Below are 16527 nucleotides of genomic sequence, written 5' to 3' on the forward strand. Positions count from 1 at the left end.
ATGCTGAGGGTCTGAGGATCTGCTGTTTTCCTCATTGACTTGTAGCATTTAGCTGCAACTCACACAATGTTGGAGGCATCGCGTGGCTAAAACATCTTGATGTCATCCAAAAAAGATGACATGAACTTGTTGGTTCCCTTGTCCATTGTCGTGGCTGATATTTTGTGAAAATCCGGCAGAAATGCTAAACTAATCGACTCAGAAATACTCTGCAGTCAGTCGAAACGAAAAATCCCATTGAAGCTAAGCTCTGCGAGGAGGTTAATGTGAGACATGAAGTCACGTGGGACTTTCGAGGGGCGTTTCTGGGCGCAGCTTGGTAAGGTCCATTGGCAGCTCTCGTTTTGTTTTGTCTTTGGAGACGCAACGTGACGTAATACTCCAATGAACATGGCGGAAAGTAGGAAGAGTAAGGCTGGCGTCGAGGAGGCTAACATTAAAAAGAAGAAAATTTGGAAACAAATTCAGCTAAATGTGCAAAGTTTGTAACATTTTCACAAAACCAAGCTCACAGTTAGCAACGTCAAATGAGGACAATGAAACTGGTGAGGCAAACCACTGTTAAGTTAAGTCAATGAATGGCGTGGGGGGTGTAACGTAATGTTGCGTAATGTAAATATCTCTATGACAAGACGGCCAATAAATTGGAAACTTTGTCCTATATTTTTACTTAACGTGTAGGGGGGGTGCAGGTTGGCATGCTGAAAGACAAACAGAGTCTGGGGCTATTGGCTCCGGGTTGGAGTGAGAGGAGGACTAGAGACGGTCAGTTTTCCAATATGAACCTCGACAGCACTGCTGTCTGGTCCTGACAAGATGAGGGAGGAGAAGCTCCACCTTTCCTGTGGACAGTCATCCTGGACTATGTGCCTCCAAGTTCTGCCTTCGTACCTGCTGGCCGGTCAGGGTATGGTGACAGCCGGAATGCTGTTGGACCGCGCACAGGTTAGTGACACTAGAACTAGAGTTTAGTACCTGATATCTATGGGAACCGCAGAGGTCCAAAAAACACTCTAAAAGAGATCTTTGTAGGAAGGTATTTTCTTAGTAATGATTTGCTTACAAATTCTCCAGAGTTGAAATGGATTTTCAATAACCGACATGGAAGCTGAACACAAGTTAAAACTGTTATCTGGTTTTAACTGGGAATGGAGGCCAGGAGGTCAGGATGACCTGTGAGGTGACCCCAACCCGACCCATGGAAAGAAATAAACACATTTCAGAGATAAGGCAGAACTGCAGTTTGTGTTAGTGTCAACATGCAAGTCTAAATGTAGGAAGTATCTGGAAAAACTGTTAAATTTATTATAATTCATTCACTGAAGAAGTTTAGAAGTTTGTATTATTCCAAAGATGCCAAAGAATGTAAAAGCAATGTCAGATTCAGGAACATGAATTTATTAGCCTGCACAAATTATATGTGACCGTACAGAGGTTGGATTGTTTAGTTTGTAAAGCGCTTTGAGACACTTGGTGTGAATCCAGTTACACACACACACACACAAAAAAAAATATTCTGTCATCTTTCTGCTGATGTTTTGTCAAATAATATGTGATGGTGAGCTCCAGGCTCTGTTTGTAACTTAATTATAGATAAAACATTTTGGAGCCACAGGCAGCTGCTCACCTACTTTATGACCAACAATTTATGACAAATATTTCTGTCACATATAAACAATCATATCATTCAATCATATCATACAATCATATGATGCAACAACATATTTCCCTGAAGTTATCCATATTCACCTTCCAACAACTCTGACCACCTGCCCTGTCTCTGCTAAAAAAGAAAACCCAGCATTTCCATATCATGATGCTGCCACCACCACATTTCACAGTGCTGCATTCAGTGTTGTAAAGTTCTGTATTAATTATCAGCAACAAGCAGGAAGCACCAACTCTTAACTGGCTGCTTCGGCATAAAAGCAACATAAACCTTGTAGCTTTGCACTGCAAACCCCCCAGATGTGACAAGGTATTTTTGGCTAGCTTTTAGTGCAAATACCTTAGTACACTAAAACCGTCAAATTTATTTTATGTTTGATACAGAATTTTTATGACAACCAAAGTTTACATAGTTATTTGATTGTGCTATAAAATGGCACCATAATACCAATACATAATACCGCCCCTTTAAGGCAATCATCCCTTAATATTGATCAAACAAATTCTAGTTCCACTGGCAGATTATTTCCACTTACAACAAGACACTTTTTTCAGTGAAAACAATCGGCCAGTGGAACTCGTCTTTTTGATTAATATTAAGGAATTATTGACCTAAAACAACTCCTGCTGTCTTACTGACAAAGTTACTTTTAAGTTAGTTTTTGCCTTATTTCCAAGATATTTGCACAATAAACTAGACAAAAAATAAATTCTTGCTAAGATTTTTTTGTATTTTGCAGTATGTGTTGTGCTTGTGCGCCCCTCCTTCAAATGCCTCCCTGGACAACAGCCACTGCTGGAACGGAACTACACAGATCAACTCCGTTTACTAATTTGGCGTTTCTGAATGTAACTGAGTTTTATTTAGGAGAGTCACAGTCAATGGAGTTGAATTCAAATGCATATTTTCCTCAGATTTCTAAAAATGAAACATGTCACTTCTTCACCTCCTCCTACTTTGTGCTGATCTGTCACATAAAACCTCAATAAAATACAGTAGATTGTATTTTGTGGTGTGTTATTAAGTGTGAGCTGTACTGCCTGAGTCATTAGGGGGCGCTGCAGTGACAGCAGTCGTGTCTCAAGGACAGTTTTCAGCTGAGTCATCGTCCTGCTGAAGGTGTGTGTGAGGACTTTTAGGACACACACTTGCTGAACATCTGCACACATCAGACATCACACACTGCAGGAACAGATTCAATCTGAGCTGGTTAGGTTTTTTTCACCTCCCTGTCTCACCAGCATTGACAGATTACCTGTGAGGGGTTTTGATTGGGAATTCATATAAGTCAGTAGATTATGTAGCTGACTTCTGGCAGACAGCAGATGGCATCTGTCCGTGTGTCTCCCTGCCCTCCCAAGTCCACCAGGGTAAAGCTTGTCCTTCCCACACAGCAGCAGCACCACGTGTCGGCGACAGGTCCAGCACCTGCCGCCGCTCTGAGTGCGTCAACGGCCCTCTGCAGGCGGAGGAGGAGGAGGAGGAGGAGGAGGAGGAGGAGTCTGCTCCACCTGACCGGAGAGGGAAAAGTGTCTCATCCTCCTTCACACTCCCTCCTTCCTCTCAGATCAAAACGTCGTCGTCTCTATTCATCTGGAAATTGAAAGACACGCAGCATCACAGAGGTCAGTCCAAAGGTCATAGCCTGGACCAGACCTCGTCGACATGAAGAAGGGGCTCCAGGCTCAAGCGGGACATCACGGCACAGGGGACAAAGAGAGGGGCATGTGGAAGGAGACGGAGGAGACAGAGTGGCAGAACTGGAGGACAGAGAGGAAGCTCCTGGCCTTTTGGATGTCCCTGTCCCAGAGGAGGTGGAGCCTGTTCAGGCCGGCCGTCCAGCGCTCCGCCTCGGCCGCCCGGCTGCTGAACAGCGAGGCATGAGGAGACAAAGGGGGGCTTTGTGTGTGTGTCAGAAGATTCCTACCAGACCTGCATTAAGTAGATGTGTGTGTGCGTGTGTGTGTATACACTCCACTTCCACGCTGAACTTCCCTTTGAGTTAAAGTCAGACTAACTTCGTTGTGAGTTTTCAAAGCGAAGGTGGAGGTGACAGGTCTTGAGATGAACAGGAAGTGATGTCATCTCAGACCTGAGCTGAGGCTTGAAGTGGTGATGGGTTCAGACCGATGTGCCATGGCGGTGGCACATCTGGCCCTGCAGCTGTGTTTCCAGGGGAACAAGCCCAGAGGCCTCGGCTGCAGACGGAGCCGCTCTGCCGGCGGCCTCATGGTGAAGCCGGTCCGGCTCCACATCCTGCTGGCCGGGCCGGTCATGGACACAGCGCAAGTATGGAGCATTATACTTCATAGTGGGCTTTTTGTTTAAACAGAAATGTAGAGAAGCATGTCAGATCTTCACAGCTTGTAGGGACTGCTCTGGTAAACTTACTGCATGAAGACAAAGAAATCAGAAAAGCTGTTACTACTGAACTTGGTAGGATCCAAATTAGTGGTTCTGAAACTCTTTATAACCAATTGTTGCTCAGAAAATAAGTTTTCTAAGCTCCATTGTAAATGACAACAGGACTGGGACTTTCATTCATTTCATCCAATTTAGAAAGGAAGAAGCCACAACGGGAAAAAAACACAGCAGTTTACAAATATAGTGAAGGGAAAAGACATTCATCAGACGACATGACCAGTCGTCTGATGACAGGAAGATTGACGTGTTTAACCTTAAAGAACATTGTTACATTTGGAGGGAAAACTAGGAGGTTTGCTCACCTGAGAACACAAACCCAGCAGGGAGTCCCTGTGCTGCTGCTGGAGGGGCTGGTGCACTTTACAAAATATGACATGAGGAAAGAACAAGAAAGTCATGATTTTGGAGCAACTCGGTTACTGCAGCTTTTATTTCAGACCAAAAAAAGATTGGTCTGATTTAATGCCATGCAGTAAGGAAATAAGATTGTTTATGTATGTAGTTATTAAAGTTTGGCATATGGATCCAAAATATATATATAAAAAAATAAGTAGATGTTAGTATTGATCGATAGTAGCGTGGTAAGATTGATTCTTCAGCTTCAGATTCCCTCTTGAAATTTTGCTTGTAGTTTCTTAACTCTACTTTAAAAAGATTTTGTTTTGATTCGCCCTCAAATACATTTTGCACTTTATCTATGAAACAATGCACACAGGCTTTCTATTGTTTCTGTTTATTGTGTCAGTGTGTCATTAAAGCATTTTGTAGACACTTATGAACTCTGTACAAGTTTTGTCCAAAGTTTTAACAAAATTATTCAATAATAAATAAACCATGAGAACATCTAAAGGTCAGAAGTTTGATGATGTATCAAACTTAAATAAGTATCAGTATCAGTATTGGTATTGGGGATATCTAGCTCACATTGAAAGTTGGTGCCTGAATGAAGGGCATGAGGAAGAGCTGAACATGTGGATTAGAACTTTGTGATTTGTTTATGCCACTCTGTGCTTGTCAGCACTGGCAGGTGTTCCAGCAGATCTCTGAGGTGTTTGTCTTGGTTCCGGCTCTGGTGGGGCTGAAGGGAAACCTAGAGATGACACTGGCATCCCGTCTGTCGACAGCAGTGAGTGCAACACTCACACTAAACACACACTGCAAATTAAGTCTGTTGTGAGACTTAGTAAAATGTTCGGCGCTTTGAAACGTTTCTGTGAAGACTTGTGAGGAAATGGGATTGTTCTGTAAATTTATTCCCATCTGCAGGCCAACATGGGGCAGATGGACGAGACTCGGCAGCGCTGGAGGATGGTGCTCTGTAACATGGCCCTCATTCAGGTGGCCTGCACAATCTTTCTCTTTCTCTCTCTCTCTCTCTCTCTCTCTCTCTCTCTTTCTCTCTCTCTTTTTCACATACATACACACACTATCTTATTAACAGCTCACTCCAAACCCTTGGAGGATTTTGCTCCAAAACCCAAATCTAGATCCAGAAACACTGTAGCAGCTCATATGACTGAAAATAGAGAGAGAAACTCGTCCAGCTGTCATTTGGATGAATGTATAAGAGACTGGCCTGTGACTAAAGTAGAAATGGAAGGGAGGAAATAGATTTAGAGAAGTTTCATTCATTTAAGACAGAAGATGTGTTGATCACTGATCACTGACTGCACTTTAATTTTCCAGCCAATCAAAGGTCAAACTTCAGCCTGACCTCAACCGTTTGAGCCCCTGCACACATAGACAGCTAGCCTCTGTTAGCTAGCTGCTACATAAAGTTGATGCGTACTCTTGATGAATGAAGCATCCAGGTTTGTGGTTTCTTGCCTCCATGTGTGAATGTGGACTCTGTAGTTAACGTAGCATTGAATTTGTCTCCAGGTCCAGGCCACAGTTGTGGGCTTCCTGGCTGCCGTAGCCGCCGTCGCTCTGGGCCGTCTGAGCAGAGAGAGAGTGGACGGTATCCAGGCTGCCATCCTGTGTGCCAGCAGCATCAGCACCGCTTTCATCGCCGCACTCGCTCTAGGTCAGCCCGACGCTCAACACTTTAATTTACACAATACAACATAGTTGATGTGATGCTGCGGCTTCATCCAGCTGTCCTGTGGGCTGAGACAGGGCTGGTGGTGGTGGCTGTGATTATTGGCTCCAGAAAACTGGGCGTCAACCCGGACAATGTGGCCACGCCCATCGCTGCTAGCCTCGGTGACCTCATCACCCTGTCCCTGCTTACTGGGGTCAGCAGCTTCTTCTTCACCTACAGAGGTCAGAGACACAACCTACCTGAAGGGGGCAGTATAGTATAAAACTAACTTTTATGAACTTTGCACTATGTCGTAATGTTATTCCCTCATTAAAACCATACCTGGAGTGTTTCATGCATATTTGAAAAATCCTTTCATCTCCATGGCAACCGTTCAGCTGAGCAAAACACCTAGGTAGACCTTTGCCCCGTCTTCAAGGACAAAGTTCCTCACTTTCTAAGCTTCCGCCTCACAGAGCAGCCCTTCTCCAGGACTCCCCCACTCAGCTCCTTCAAACTAGTCAGCAGCAATTAGCAGTGGTACTGTGCAGCAGCTGAGCTCATTATAGGAGCTACTTCTCAGAGCAATGCTGCTAAAAATGTTGTTAAAGGGTTAATACTGAGATAAGTTCCTGGAGGCAGAGTTTCAGAAAGAGCAGGAGCTTTTAAAGAGACAAAGACCCAATTTAAAGGATGTAAATTAGGAAGTCATGTTTCTTTAGAATCATATTTGATACAGTCAGCATTTTTCTAACAACTGAAGGTAACATAGTTACTTGACTGTGCTAAAAATGATACCATGTGACTGGAAAACACATCCTACTGCTGCTTTAAAGAATAAAGAACAAAAATATCCCAGATGTGGAGTAGATGAAAGGGATTTTTGTGATGGAAACATCTGGAACACTTGTTATGTATTTTAACTGTTTTTTTATTGTTGTTTTTTTAACCAGAGGAGGGCAGCAAAATCCTGATTAACTTCTTGCTAAGAGCTAGAAAAGAGCTGAATCATCACAGCCAGATTCCTCTGATTCTTTGTTTTGCTGCCCTCCAGATGTGTGGTACCTGCCCACCATGGTGGGGGGCTTCTTCCTGCTGCTCACCCCTGTGTGGGTCATTGTCGCCAGCCGCAGTCCACCAATCAGAGAGGTCCTAAAGTCAGGATGGCAGCCAGTCATTTTGGCCATGTCTGTCAGCAGGTGAGAGTCATCTGATCATTTCCTCATGTCAACTCAGACATTAGTCATGAACTTTTCACATAACAAGCTTCATTTCCAAAAAGTCAAAAATTTACCTCATTAGGAATCAAAATTATTTTTAACAAAATTATTCTATTCTGATTGATATGTAATCATATTTTCATCTTCTTAGTATTGGTGGTCTGATTCTGGATAAAACTGTGAGCAACCCCAGCTTTGAAGGCATGGCTGTGTTCACCCCCATCATCAACGGTGAGTCAAAACAGACAAGACAAACTTTAAACCCTTTAACTATTCACAAGGCAGTAATGGCCTACAAATCATCACAAGGTTATTATAATATACACAATTTTGGTGTTAGAAATGTGTGAAATCTATAATTAAATGTTTTGGAACAGAAAATTAATTAACTTTTTGTTTGATGGATAAATTTTATCCTCAGAACGGAGACAAAAAGAACAATGAAAAAACATTTTTTTAAAAAACATAACAGCTTTTGTCTTAAATGATACCTATGCATAATTTTAAACTTGACATTTGAAAAAAATGGAAACATCTTTAAAGATTTGTCAAAATAACTTGAAGGAACATTAAAGTTAAGAAAAAATGTTCAAATTGTAGTAGGAATAAACAATTTCCAGATAAGGCAAGTTAGCCTTATCCATACTAGTACAGCTAGATACTGCAGGTAGTTAGACATTAACTACCTGAAGAAGAATTGTATCATTCTTAAACAATAGGTCTTTAAGGATGTTTTGTAAAAAATGTTTTTATAAAGCACTCATCCTCTGTTAGTGTCTCCAGAGAGGTGAACAGTAACTTTGTTTTTCTTTTATCATTTTTGATGTAATCCTTTTAATTCTATCAAAAATTAAATTACAATGACGGGATTTATACTGATGATGTTTCTCGCTCTAAAGAGTCGCTTTTAAAGAGACCAACTACGAGCAGAGCAGAAAAATGATGACATGTGGAAATGATTGAACCACGCTGGAAGCCAGCAGTAAATCCCATAATGAATAACGGGATTAAGTTTCTAACTCCTCCAGAGTCTGACTGTAAACCAAACCCCTGCTGAGGCCGAGCTCAGCGTCAGATCTGAGTCCGTCATCAATCATTAGCCATGAAAGAGCTGCTGGAGTCTGATTGGCCTTCATGTCAGAGGATCCTCAGAGGGGCGTAGAGGACCAGATCGTCTGTGACCCGAGTCCTGCTGACCACAGAGCGGCACGCTGAGCGGAGAGCAATAACAACGGCCTTTACATAGACCACAAGCCTGATCAGAATGCCAACTATGCCTTCACTGGCTGCTGTTCTGTGCCATCCCGCTCCAGGAAGTGCATTTGCATTCCAATGCAGGCTCTCCTCTCACGCCTTGTTGACCAGAAACACTTTCCCTGTTTTTGTTCCGATGATCCGTGTGCTTCAAAGCTCTGAGAGCAGAGAGTAGTCACACTGCTGCTCATAAAATCAGCTGGAGGGGTTATAAGGCAGATGGAAAATACCAAATAAACTTGACAATGCCTTTTTAGACAGTTTGAGAGGAAAGAAAGGAGTCATGGAAAACAGAATTGGATTAGATTTCCAGTAAAGTGATTGTTTGGATATGGATTAAGTTTTTTTCTCTATTTGTTGACGCACTGGGCTCAGCGTTTAAAATCACATCCAGATCAGAGCCTTGATTCAACATATGATGTAGTTTCTCTTCATGATGGATTATGAGGATGGCACATTTCTTTGTTTAAAGACATTTAAATGCAATTCCTCCCAAATGAATCTGTAATCTTCAACTGTGCTGTTTATTATTCTCCTTATTTTTAAGTCACTTCAGCTAAAAATACTTTATTTGTCCCAACAGGAAATTAAATGTTGAACTCATATCATCCACAAGTATCTTCATGGAGTCGACAATCAATCAATCAATCAAATTTTATTTGTATAGCACATTTCAGCAGCAAGGCATTTCAAAGTGCTTTACATAATTAAAATAAAAACAGCATGTGACATTAAATAAACAGTGAGAAAGAGATCTAAAAAAAACAAAAACATTAAAACATTAAAACCCGCACCCCTTTAGGACTTCAGTTAAACGCCGTTTAACTGTGATTCTGAGGCTGAGAAACCAAAGATACATTAGACTGAATAGATCTGCCCTATAGATTGTTCACATTGCCACTGAGACCTGAATTTAGCAGCAGCAGAGATAATATTCCACAGCAACCTGCGCTGGATGACATCAATTGTTGACCAGTTCAGCTAATCCGCCTCATTTGCTTTTGCCGCTCCTTCTTAGAAGCGATGACCGTTGCTCTATGTTTCCGTGTTCTTGTAGGAGTTGGAGGAAATCTCGTGGCGGTCCAAGCGAGCAGGATGTCCACCTACCTCCATTATTGGAGCGTTCCTGGAGCTCTCCCAGTAAAAATGAGTGCTGACTGTCCTGGACCCTGCACCGCCTTCTGCTCCTCAGGTCAAACCAACAACAATGTTGCATTAAAAAAGTGTTTGGGTCTTTACTAACCCTTTGTCAATAGATCAGCATCATAGTGAGCTTTAGTTGGGAAATAAAAATAAAAGAACAAAAACAGCCATTTTTATTAGTTTTGATATTTTTTCAGGGGGAATGATTTTTAAATAAATCAAATTTTCAGGTTCATTATTTATGGCGCCTTAAAGTGACTTTTGTTTACTCAAAACATGGAAAAAAAATCAACAAATCCAACATTTACACAGACAGGCCAACTAAAACGAAGTCAGCTTAATAAACTAAACTCAAAGTCTCAAAGTGGGACATAAAACAGAATTATGTGTGCACTCCATGCAATGTAATGTGTGATGGAAAAATAGCAGATTTTTCCAACATATTGTTGGATGTTCGACAGCCAACAACATGTTGGATGAGGAACTAGGGGTCAAGTGTGGATCACGTTATATTTGATTTTCAGGGTCAGACACACTTAAACTTAACAAATGTATAAAAATAATTGAATGCATTCATGTGGTTCTATGAGACAACATTGTTAATGTGGAAACATTAGACAGGGGCAGTTTTATGTATTTTCCAGCCACACTGCCATTTTATAGCACCAATCAAGTTACTTTGTTAACTTTATTCATTTATTTATTTTCTTGTCAAACATCTTGGAATGTCTGAAAAAGTCCTATAAAAATGTATATATTTTTATATACATTTTTACTTTATTACTACTCGTATAATTTAATCTAAAATAAATTTGACTTCATAATTTAACGCCTTGAAATTGAGCCTCTGTCTCTTTAAGAAACTCCTGCTCCTTCTAAAGCTCTGCCTTCAAGAAGTCATCACAACATGGCTCCTCTATTAACCCTTTAACAACATTTTTACCAGTGTTGCTCTATAACGAACTCAGTAGATGCTTAGTTTCAGGTGTTTGCTAATTGCTGCTGACTAGTCTGAAGGAGCTGAATGGGGGAGTCGCAATGGAGGGTTGTCCTGTGAGGCAGGAGTTTGGAAACTGCAGAAGGAGTTCACCAGGTGTTTGCTAATTGCTGCGTTTACATAGCTGAGTGGTTGCCATGGAGATTAAAGGACTTCTCAAACATACCTTTAAGAATAAAAGCAACACTCCAGGTATGTTTTTGATGAGGGAATAGCATTATGACATGATGTGAAGATTAAAGAGTCAATTTTACATAATACTTTCCCTTTAATACTGTCTTAGTCAGAGTAATGAGGGTTCAGTTCAGTTCAGATTTCTTCAAGTCCTGGATGGGCAGTTAATGTTGCGTCCAGAACATTTTCAAACATAAAACAACCAGTTAAAAAAGCAAGAGACAAAGTGTACCAAAACAACAAAATGGCTGCCACTTAAACTAACACAAATCAATGAAGTTACCTCCAAATGGCCCCAGGCATTGGCTTCCTCCCACAGAACTAAACATAGGTGTTGGCTAAATCAGAGATTCTACATTTTCTGGCTCTTTAGCTGTGAGTGTACCTACTGGAGGTTTGCTTCTCTGTCCATGTTTGTCCAGATGTGAACTCTAAATCAGCCAGAGTTCTGGTTGCCCTTGTGGTACCAGGTCACCTCCTCTTCCTCTACACAGTCCAGCTGCTGAGGGGAGGCCATACCGCCATGACGCCTTCCTTCATCATCTGCTACCTGTGTGCAGCTCTGCTTCAGGTTAGAAACACTTTACTGCAAGAAGTAATAATAAAAACTATACAGTGTTTGCATTTGAAGCCCAGCATCCTCCTCCTCCAGGTGGTGATTCTGCTCTACTCTTCCGTCCTGATGGTCCGCTGGCTGTGGAGACGGAGCTTGGATCCAGATAACTACTCCATCCCCTACCTCACAGCTCTGGGGGACCTGCTGGGAACTGCTTTCTTGGCCCTGACCTTCAGGTTTTTCATGATGGGCAGCTCTGAAGGGACCGGACTTTGAAACATTTGGTCAGCACCAGCACAGCGCTGAGCTCACTGCAACTGCAGATGAAAGACTATGAAACAAAAAGACAGGTGGTGACTTAATAATTAGAGATGCTATAATCTGACTTTGGATCAAATCATAATTCTATCACAATCATGATTCACTATAAGGGAAAACAAAACGCTCACATAATGAGTAGCTTAAAGATCAACAACTCAGATTTTGTTGTTGTTCCTTCTGCTCTGATTATCACTTCCTGGTCAGAATTAGGTCACAGATCTGAACAGTTCAATGTGAAAAAGTGTCCAAGAAAAAATGTAACTGTAAACTTCTTCAGTACTTTGGTCCTTAGTACTTTTCTGTTGTTCACATGCAGTTTAATGAGCTCAAACTGAAATTGTAGAAATACCAATTATTGCACGCCTATAGTTCTTGCTAGATGGTGGATGTTTATATTATGACCAATAGACATAATTGTGTTTGTATGTCAACGTAAAGCAGACACTATAAGGCTCTAGTATTTAACTTGTCTGTGTGTTAGTTTGTGTTCCTACTGACAAACAGCAGGGTTTGAGGTCAAAGTTTATTCTTGTGTGGAGCCTTTTTTTTATTTCTTTGACATCCATAAAGAAAAAATAGCAATAACAGTGAGGCTTGGCTGAATTTGTAGAGCTTCTGCATTTGTAAAAATAAGAAACAAAACAATTTGTTCAGTTAAATAAAACACATGGAACCATCTTGGTGAAAATGCATTTATTTGAAAGACATGGAAGAACATATATCTAGTTTGGTTTGGCTTTTTTTAGAGCTAGAAATAATAAATTAAAATAATAGTTACACAATTTTTTTTTCCTACAGTAAAAAAACCACAACAACAGTCACAGTTAGAAAAGCTGTCTTTGTTGCCAAGGTACAAAATGAAGGCCCACGATCCAAGGCACATGTCTGGAGACATTCACTGTCCACACACGATCTGGATACGATTCATTCTAGAGCAGCGCTGTCCAAACACAGCAAACTTTTGCAAACAAATGGGTGGCAAAAGTGAGTATAATTCCAGTATTACAGAAATTAGAGATCCATTTTCAGACCAGTTTGCTTCTGTCATCGACACATTCCATTTAGAATTTTATTTTAAAAATTTTGTCTGTGTGGCAAATGGATACTTTCCGATTTATAATTTTGGCCCACATGTCAAAAAGTGGACACCACTGCTCTAGAGAGATCACCTGTTGTGCAAATTCACCTTTGAAACAGCAGAAAGCCTAAACTTGAACAGCATTTCACACATTCAGAGCCAGTGACTAACAGTTAACTCCACGTCTTCCATAAAATCTCATTTGCCTCGTGAGGCAGAAACTCCTATCTCCTCATGGAATGTCCTCACCAGCTTTTGTTTTTCTCACCTGCTCAGATATGAAAACTTCATGTTTTTTTCATTAAAAGCAGAAAGAGAAGCAGGTCCATAAGTTTGTGTCTGAAAGACGTCCCGGCCTCATCTGAACTTGAGGTAGGCTGGAACCGAGTAGTTGAAGAGCAGGAAGTCCATGCGATACAGATTGTAGAGCTTTTTCTGGTAGAAGGGGCTGATGTTCTGGAAGAAGTCGGCTGCCATATCGCCGGTAGTCCTGGTGCTTTTGGACGAGGCGGGGAAGCGGACCTGCTGGTCCGCCCCGGCCAGCTGCAGCACGTAGCGGGAGTCCTGCTCCAGCGTCTCGTACTTCCCCACCACGTCGTAGTGGATGAGGCAGGGGTGGCACAGCGAGTGCACCCGCTCCCAGTGTTCGTTGAAGGGCTCTTCCCGCTGGGTTGCGGGGTCCACGAGGTAATACACAAACTCCTCAAAGGAGACGTCGTCCCCTTTCTCCAGGGCTTCCGGCCGAGGGTCTGGCCTGTGCCGGCGGACGATCTTTGTGCCGTATCGTTTGTGGAAAGCTGTATTGTAGCTCCGCGTGAATTTGTTGCGGTACGCAGAGACCAGCCGCTCGAATGGCTCACGCACAAAAATGAACTTCAGGTAGGAGCGCAGGCGCTGGTTGATCTGGGGGGTGGAGTACTCAGACAGGGTCCGGAGGTTTCCCGGGACGTGGGCCTCATTGGCGGGGATGGCTAGTGGGTCTTTGTGGTCACCCGAGACTCCTGTCAGAACCATGAGCACCCTCTTCCAGTTGGTGCAGGCTACTTTGGGCACGTAGCAGTACAGCAGGCCGTGCTGGTCGTCCACAATAATGTGCTTCAGGTCTTCGGGGACGAGGACTCTGCGTTTGCGGGTGTAGGAGCGGCAGGCCTCCTCCAGCAGCTCCCGGCGACCCTGATGGACGGCCGACACAGCAGATTCCCCCTGTTGGGGAAAGAAAACCAGGAGCAGATAGTTAATCTGGTTCAGGTTTGGATGGTTTCAGAATGTTTTTGGACAGAAAAGTAGCACAGCTTGTAAATACATTCATGGCATTTGACTTCTGATAAATGCATATCACACATATCAGATGTTTTGTTTTTTGAAAATGCTAATAGGACCATGTAACATTTTCCTATGACTTCACACATGTGCACGACTTGGTGTTGACTCACAATACACAGCGCATCTGGAAAACCTTATTCCAGATTCTACTAAATGAATTTCTTTCCTCAACATTTTACACACATATCTCCCATTATGCCAACGTGGAAAAGGTTTTTGAGAGTTTTGCTAATTTAAAATCAAGAAATCAGATTTATATTAATATTCACAGCCTTTGATAAATACAGCAGCAATTCCAGCCTCAAGTCTTTTTGAATATGATGTCACCAGCTTAGCTCCACTTTTTATTTGTATTTTTTACAGTTTATTTGATGGGGACAGATACTAGAAACATGGCTCAAGACAATCTGATGCCTGCATCACAGAGTTCAGAGCCAGAGCTAAGTCACAACACTTGTCCCTAGAAACCTGGACCCTCAGGTGGGCAGTTCTGAGGAAAATGATTAATTAAAACTATTTGGGAAAAGGCTGTAACATAACAAAATGTAAAGTGCTGTGAATAGTTTCTGGATGCACTGTATGTTGAAGATTATTGTTATTAGGTAAAAACCTCTTTTGCAGTGCACTGTACTGGAGGACAAACTCCTCATTAAATCAGATGCAGGACATACAGTTACTCTGCATGTCATGAGGACTTCACTTCTCCATGGTGAGTGAAGCTCTGACTCCACAGAGGGTGGTCTCACCGCCGCTGGAACGTGCAGCTACCTGGTAAAACCAGGGGTCATCTAGTTCATCCTGTTCTCCTACTGGCACAAATGTCTTATTTACTCTTTTTATTTACTCGGGCTGGCTTGGCACTGCAGCGGCCACAGCCCCAGAGCTCAGAGTCTGACTCTGTGTCCGACCCGATGACTGGCTCTGTGTGTCTGCCGACAGACACCGGAACATCCAGGAAACACTGAGGGGCTACGCTCTGAGCGGCAGAACCTGGCCCGTACTCTCACGTAAACCTAGACCTCGCCTTTAAGTCTGTCCGTGTGGACAATGAGGGGACATTAATAGCAACTTGAACCGTCCAAGTCAAACATGTCCTTGGGAGACAGCAGCAGAGTTTGGTACTGCTGCTGAGGGTTAACACAAAGGGTTTGGTTTTCAGGTGAACCACATGCAACAAGGCCTGTTAACAAATGTTGCTGGATGATAAATTGTCCCAAAAGTTATTGCGGTAAACGATGATCTTGTTTCAGACCATTTTCAAGTAATATAGTGGTAATGACATCATAATGCAAGAACAGCCTCTCAAAGGTCAATACATTTAAAATTTTAATAAACAGAAACTGGAAGACATTTTAAATATCAATGGGCCAGCTACACTATGAAGCCTACAGGAAATCTGCATGTGCTGTAAACAATCACATGGTGAAAAGAGGCACGACATCATTGCTAGCCATAAAATGTCTGAATCATATTCCTCTTATTCTGACTTTATTGCTACATTTTTGGAATCTTCCTTCTTTATGTAAACAAAAATGGAGTGGCGTCAGATTTTAGCAGTTGTAGGATTTCTCTTTTGTCTTTGGTAAAAAACCTCTAGTCATTCCTTCTGCTAGCACTGGACACGCATGTTTGTTTTGGTTATATTTTATTTTGGTTGTGTTTTGGTTGAATTCCCTGCACTAGATAAGAGTGCAATACTAAATATTTTGCTGTCGATCCAATACCAAGTAAATTTAGGCCAATATCATCAATACCGATATCAGTATCAATACCTTTTATTATGTAGGTTTTTATATCGTTATATTGCTGACCTCTAAGTATTTATGTGTTTTTTTTTCCTTAGGAATATTTTAGTAAAATCTAAGACAGAATTTGGACAAAGTTTATAGATGTCTACAAAATACAAGATGAACAGAAATAATTTTAAAAAAAAAAACTTGAAGCAAATTTATGTGCATATTTTTCTTAAAGTGCAAGAAAATTTAATTTGAGAGCAAAACAAAAATCTGTTTTTGGGTAAAATTGAGGAACTACAATATTTAAATAAGATGAAATTTCACTATACCAATACCGACATGTTATCAATATATCGATCGATCTACCCATCTCTTTAACTTTTATCTTACTAATTTAAAATTCAAGGAAAAATTGTAGAATTCAAGAAGTTCTAAGAAATTTCTTAAAATGTTTGTCACTACGAGCTCAGATTCTATGTGACAAAGATCTCTCCGTTCTTTAGAAGGGAAACATGAAAAATTGGTGGTTTGTTAGACTCCAAGTTTCCCCACTTTAAGTATTTACTCTACAATATTTATAGCTTATTTTGCCCAAACCTATAAGTTTTA

General features: G+C 41.6%; 2 protein-coding genes across 4 annotated transcripts in view; one reads left to right on the forward strand and one right to left on the reverse strand.

Annotated features, from left to right (window-relative positions):
- LOC103465411 (solute carrier family 41 member 1-like) lies at positions 1-12459 on the forward strand. Of its 2 annotated transcripts, XM_008410210.2 has the most exons (11): positions 1-545; positions 682-945; positions 5112-5219; positions 5360-5431; positions 5975-6119; positions 6212-6358; positions 7171-7315; positions 7488-7567; positions 9648-9782; positions 11327-11475; positions 11557-12459. In XM_008410210.2, exons 2-11 carry the CDS (start codon positions 817-819, stop codon positions 11734-11736), a joined length of 1290 nt encoding a protein of 429 aa, XP_008408432.1. In that variant the 5' UTR covers positions 1-545; positions 682-816; the 3' UTR covers positions 11737-12459. The 2 variants fall into 2 exon arrangements, with proteins under 2 accessions (XP_008408432.1, XP_008408431.1); XM_008410209.3 differs by lacking the exons at positions 1-545; positions 682-945 and adding an exon at positions 3140-3958.
- LOC103465412 (carbohydrate sulfotransferase 11) overlaps positions 12460-16527 on the reverse strand; it is a 16746-nt gene continuing 12678 nt past the window's right edge. For both annotated transcript variants that reach the window (XM_008410212.3, XM_008410213.3), the window contains exon 3: positions 12460-14062. In XM_008410212.3, coding sequence (XP_008408434.1) covers positions 13217-14062 — 846 coding nt within the window. In that variant the 3' untranslated portion in view covers positions 12460-13216. The remainder of the gene's footprint in view (positions 14063-16527) is intronic.

Source organism: Poecilia reticulata, chromosome 5, assembly GCF_904066995.2.
Source record: "Poecilia reticulata chromosome 5, P_reticulata-male-v2, whole genome shotgun sequence".
Lineage (NCBI taxonomy): Eukaryota > Metazoa > Chordata > Actinopteri > Cyprinodontiformes > Poeciliidae > Poecilia > Poecilia reticulata.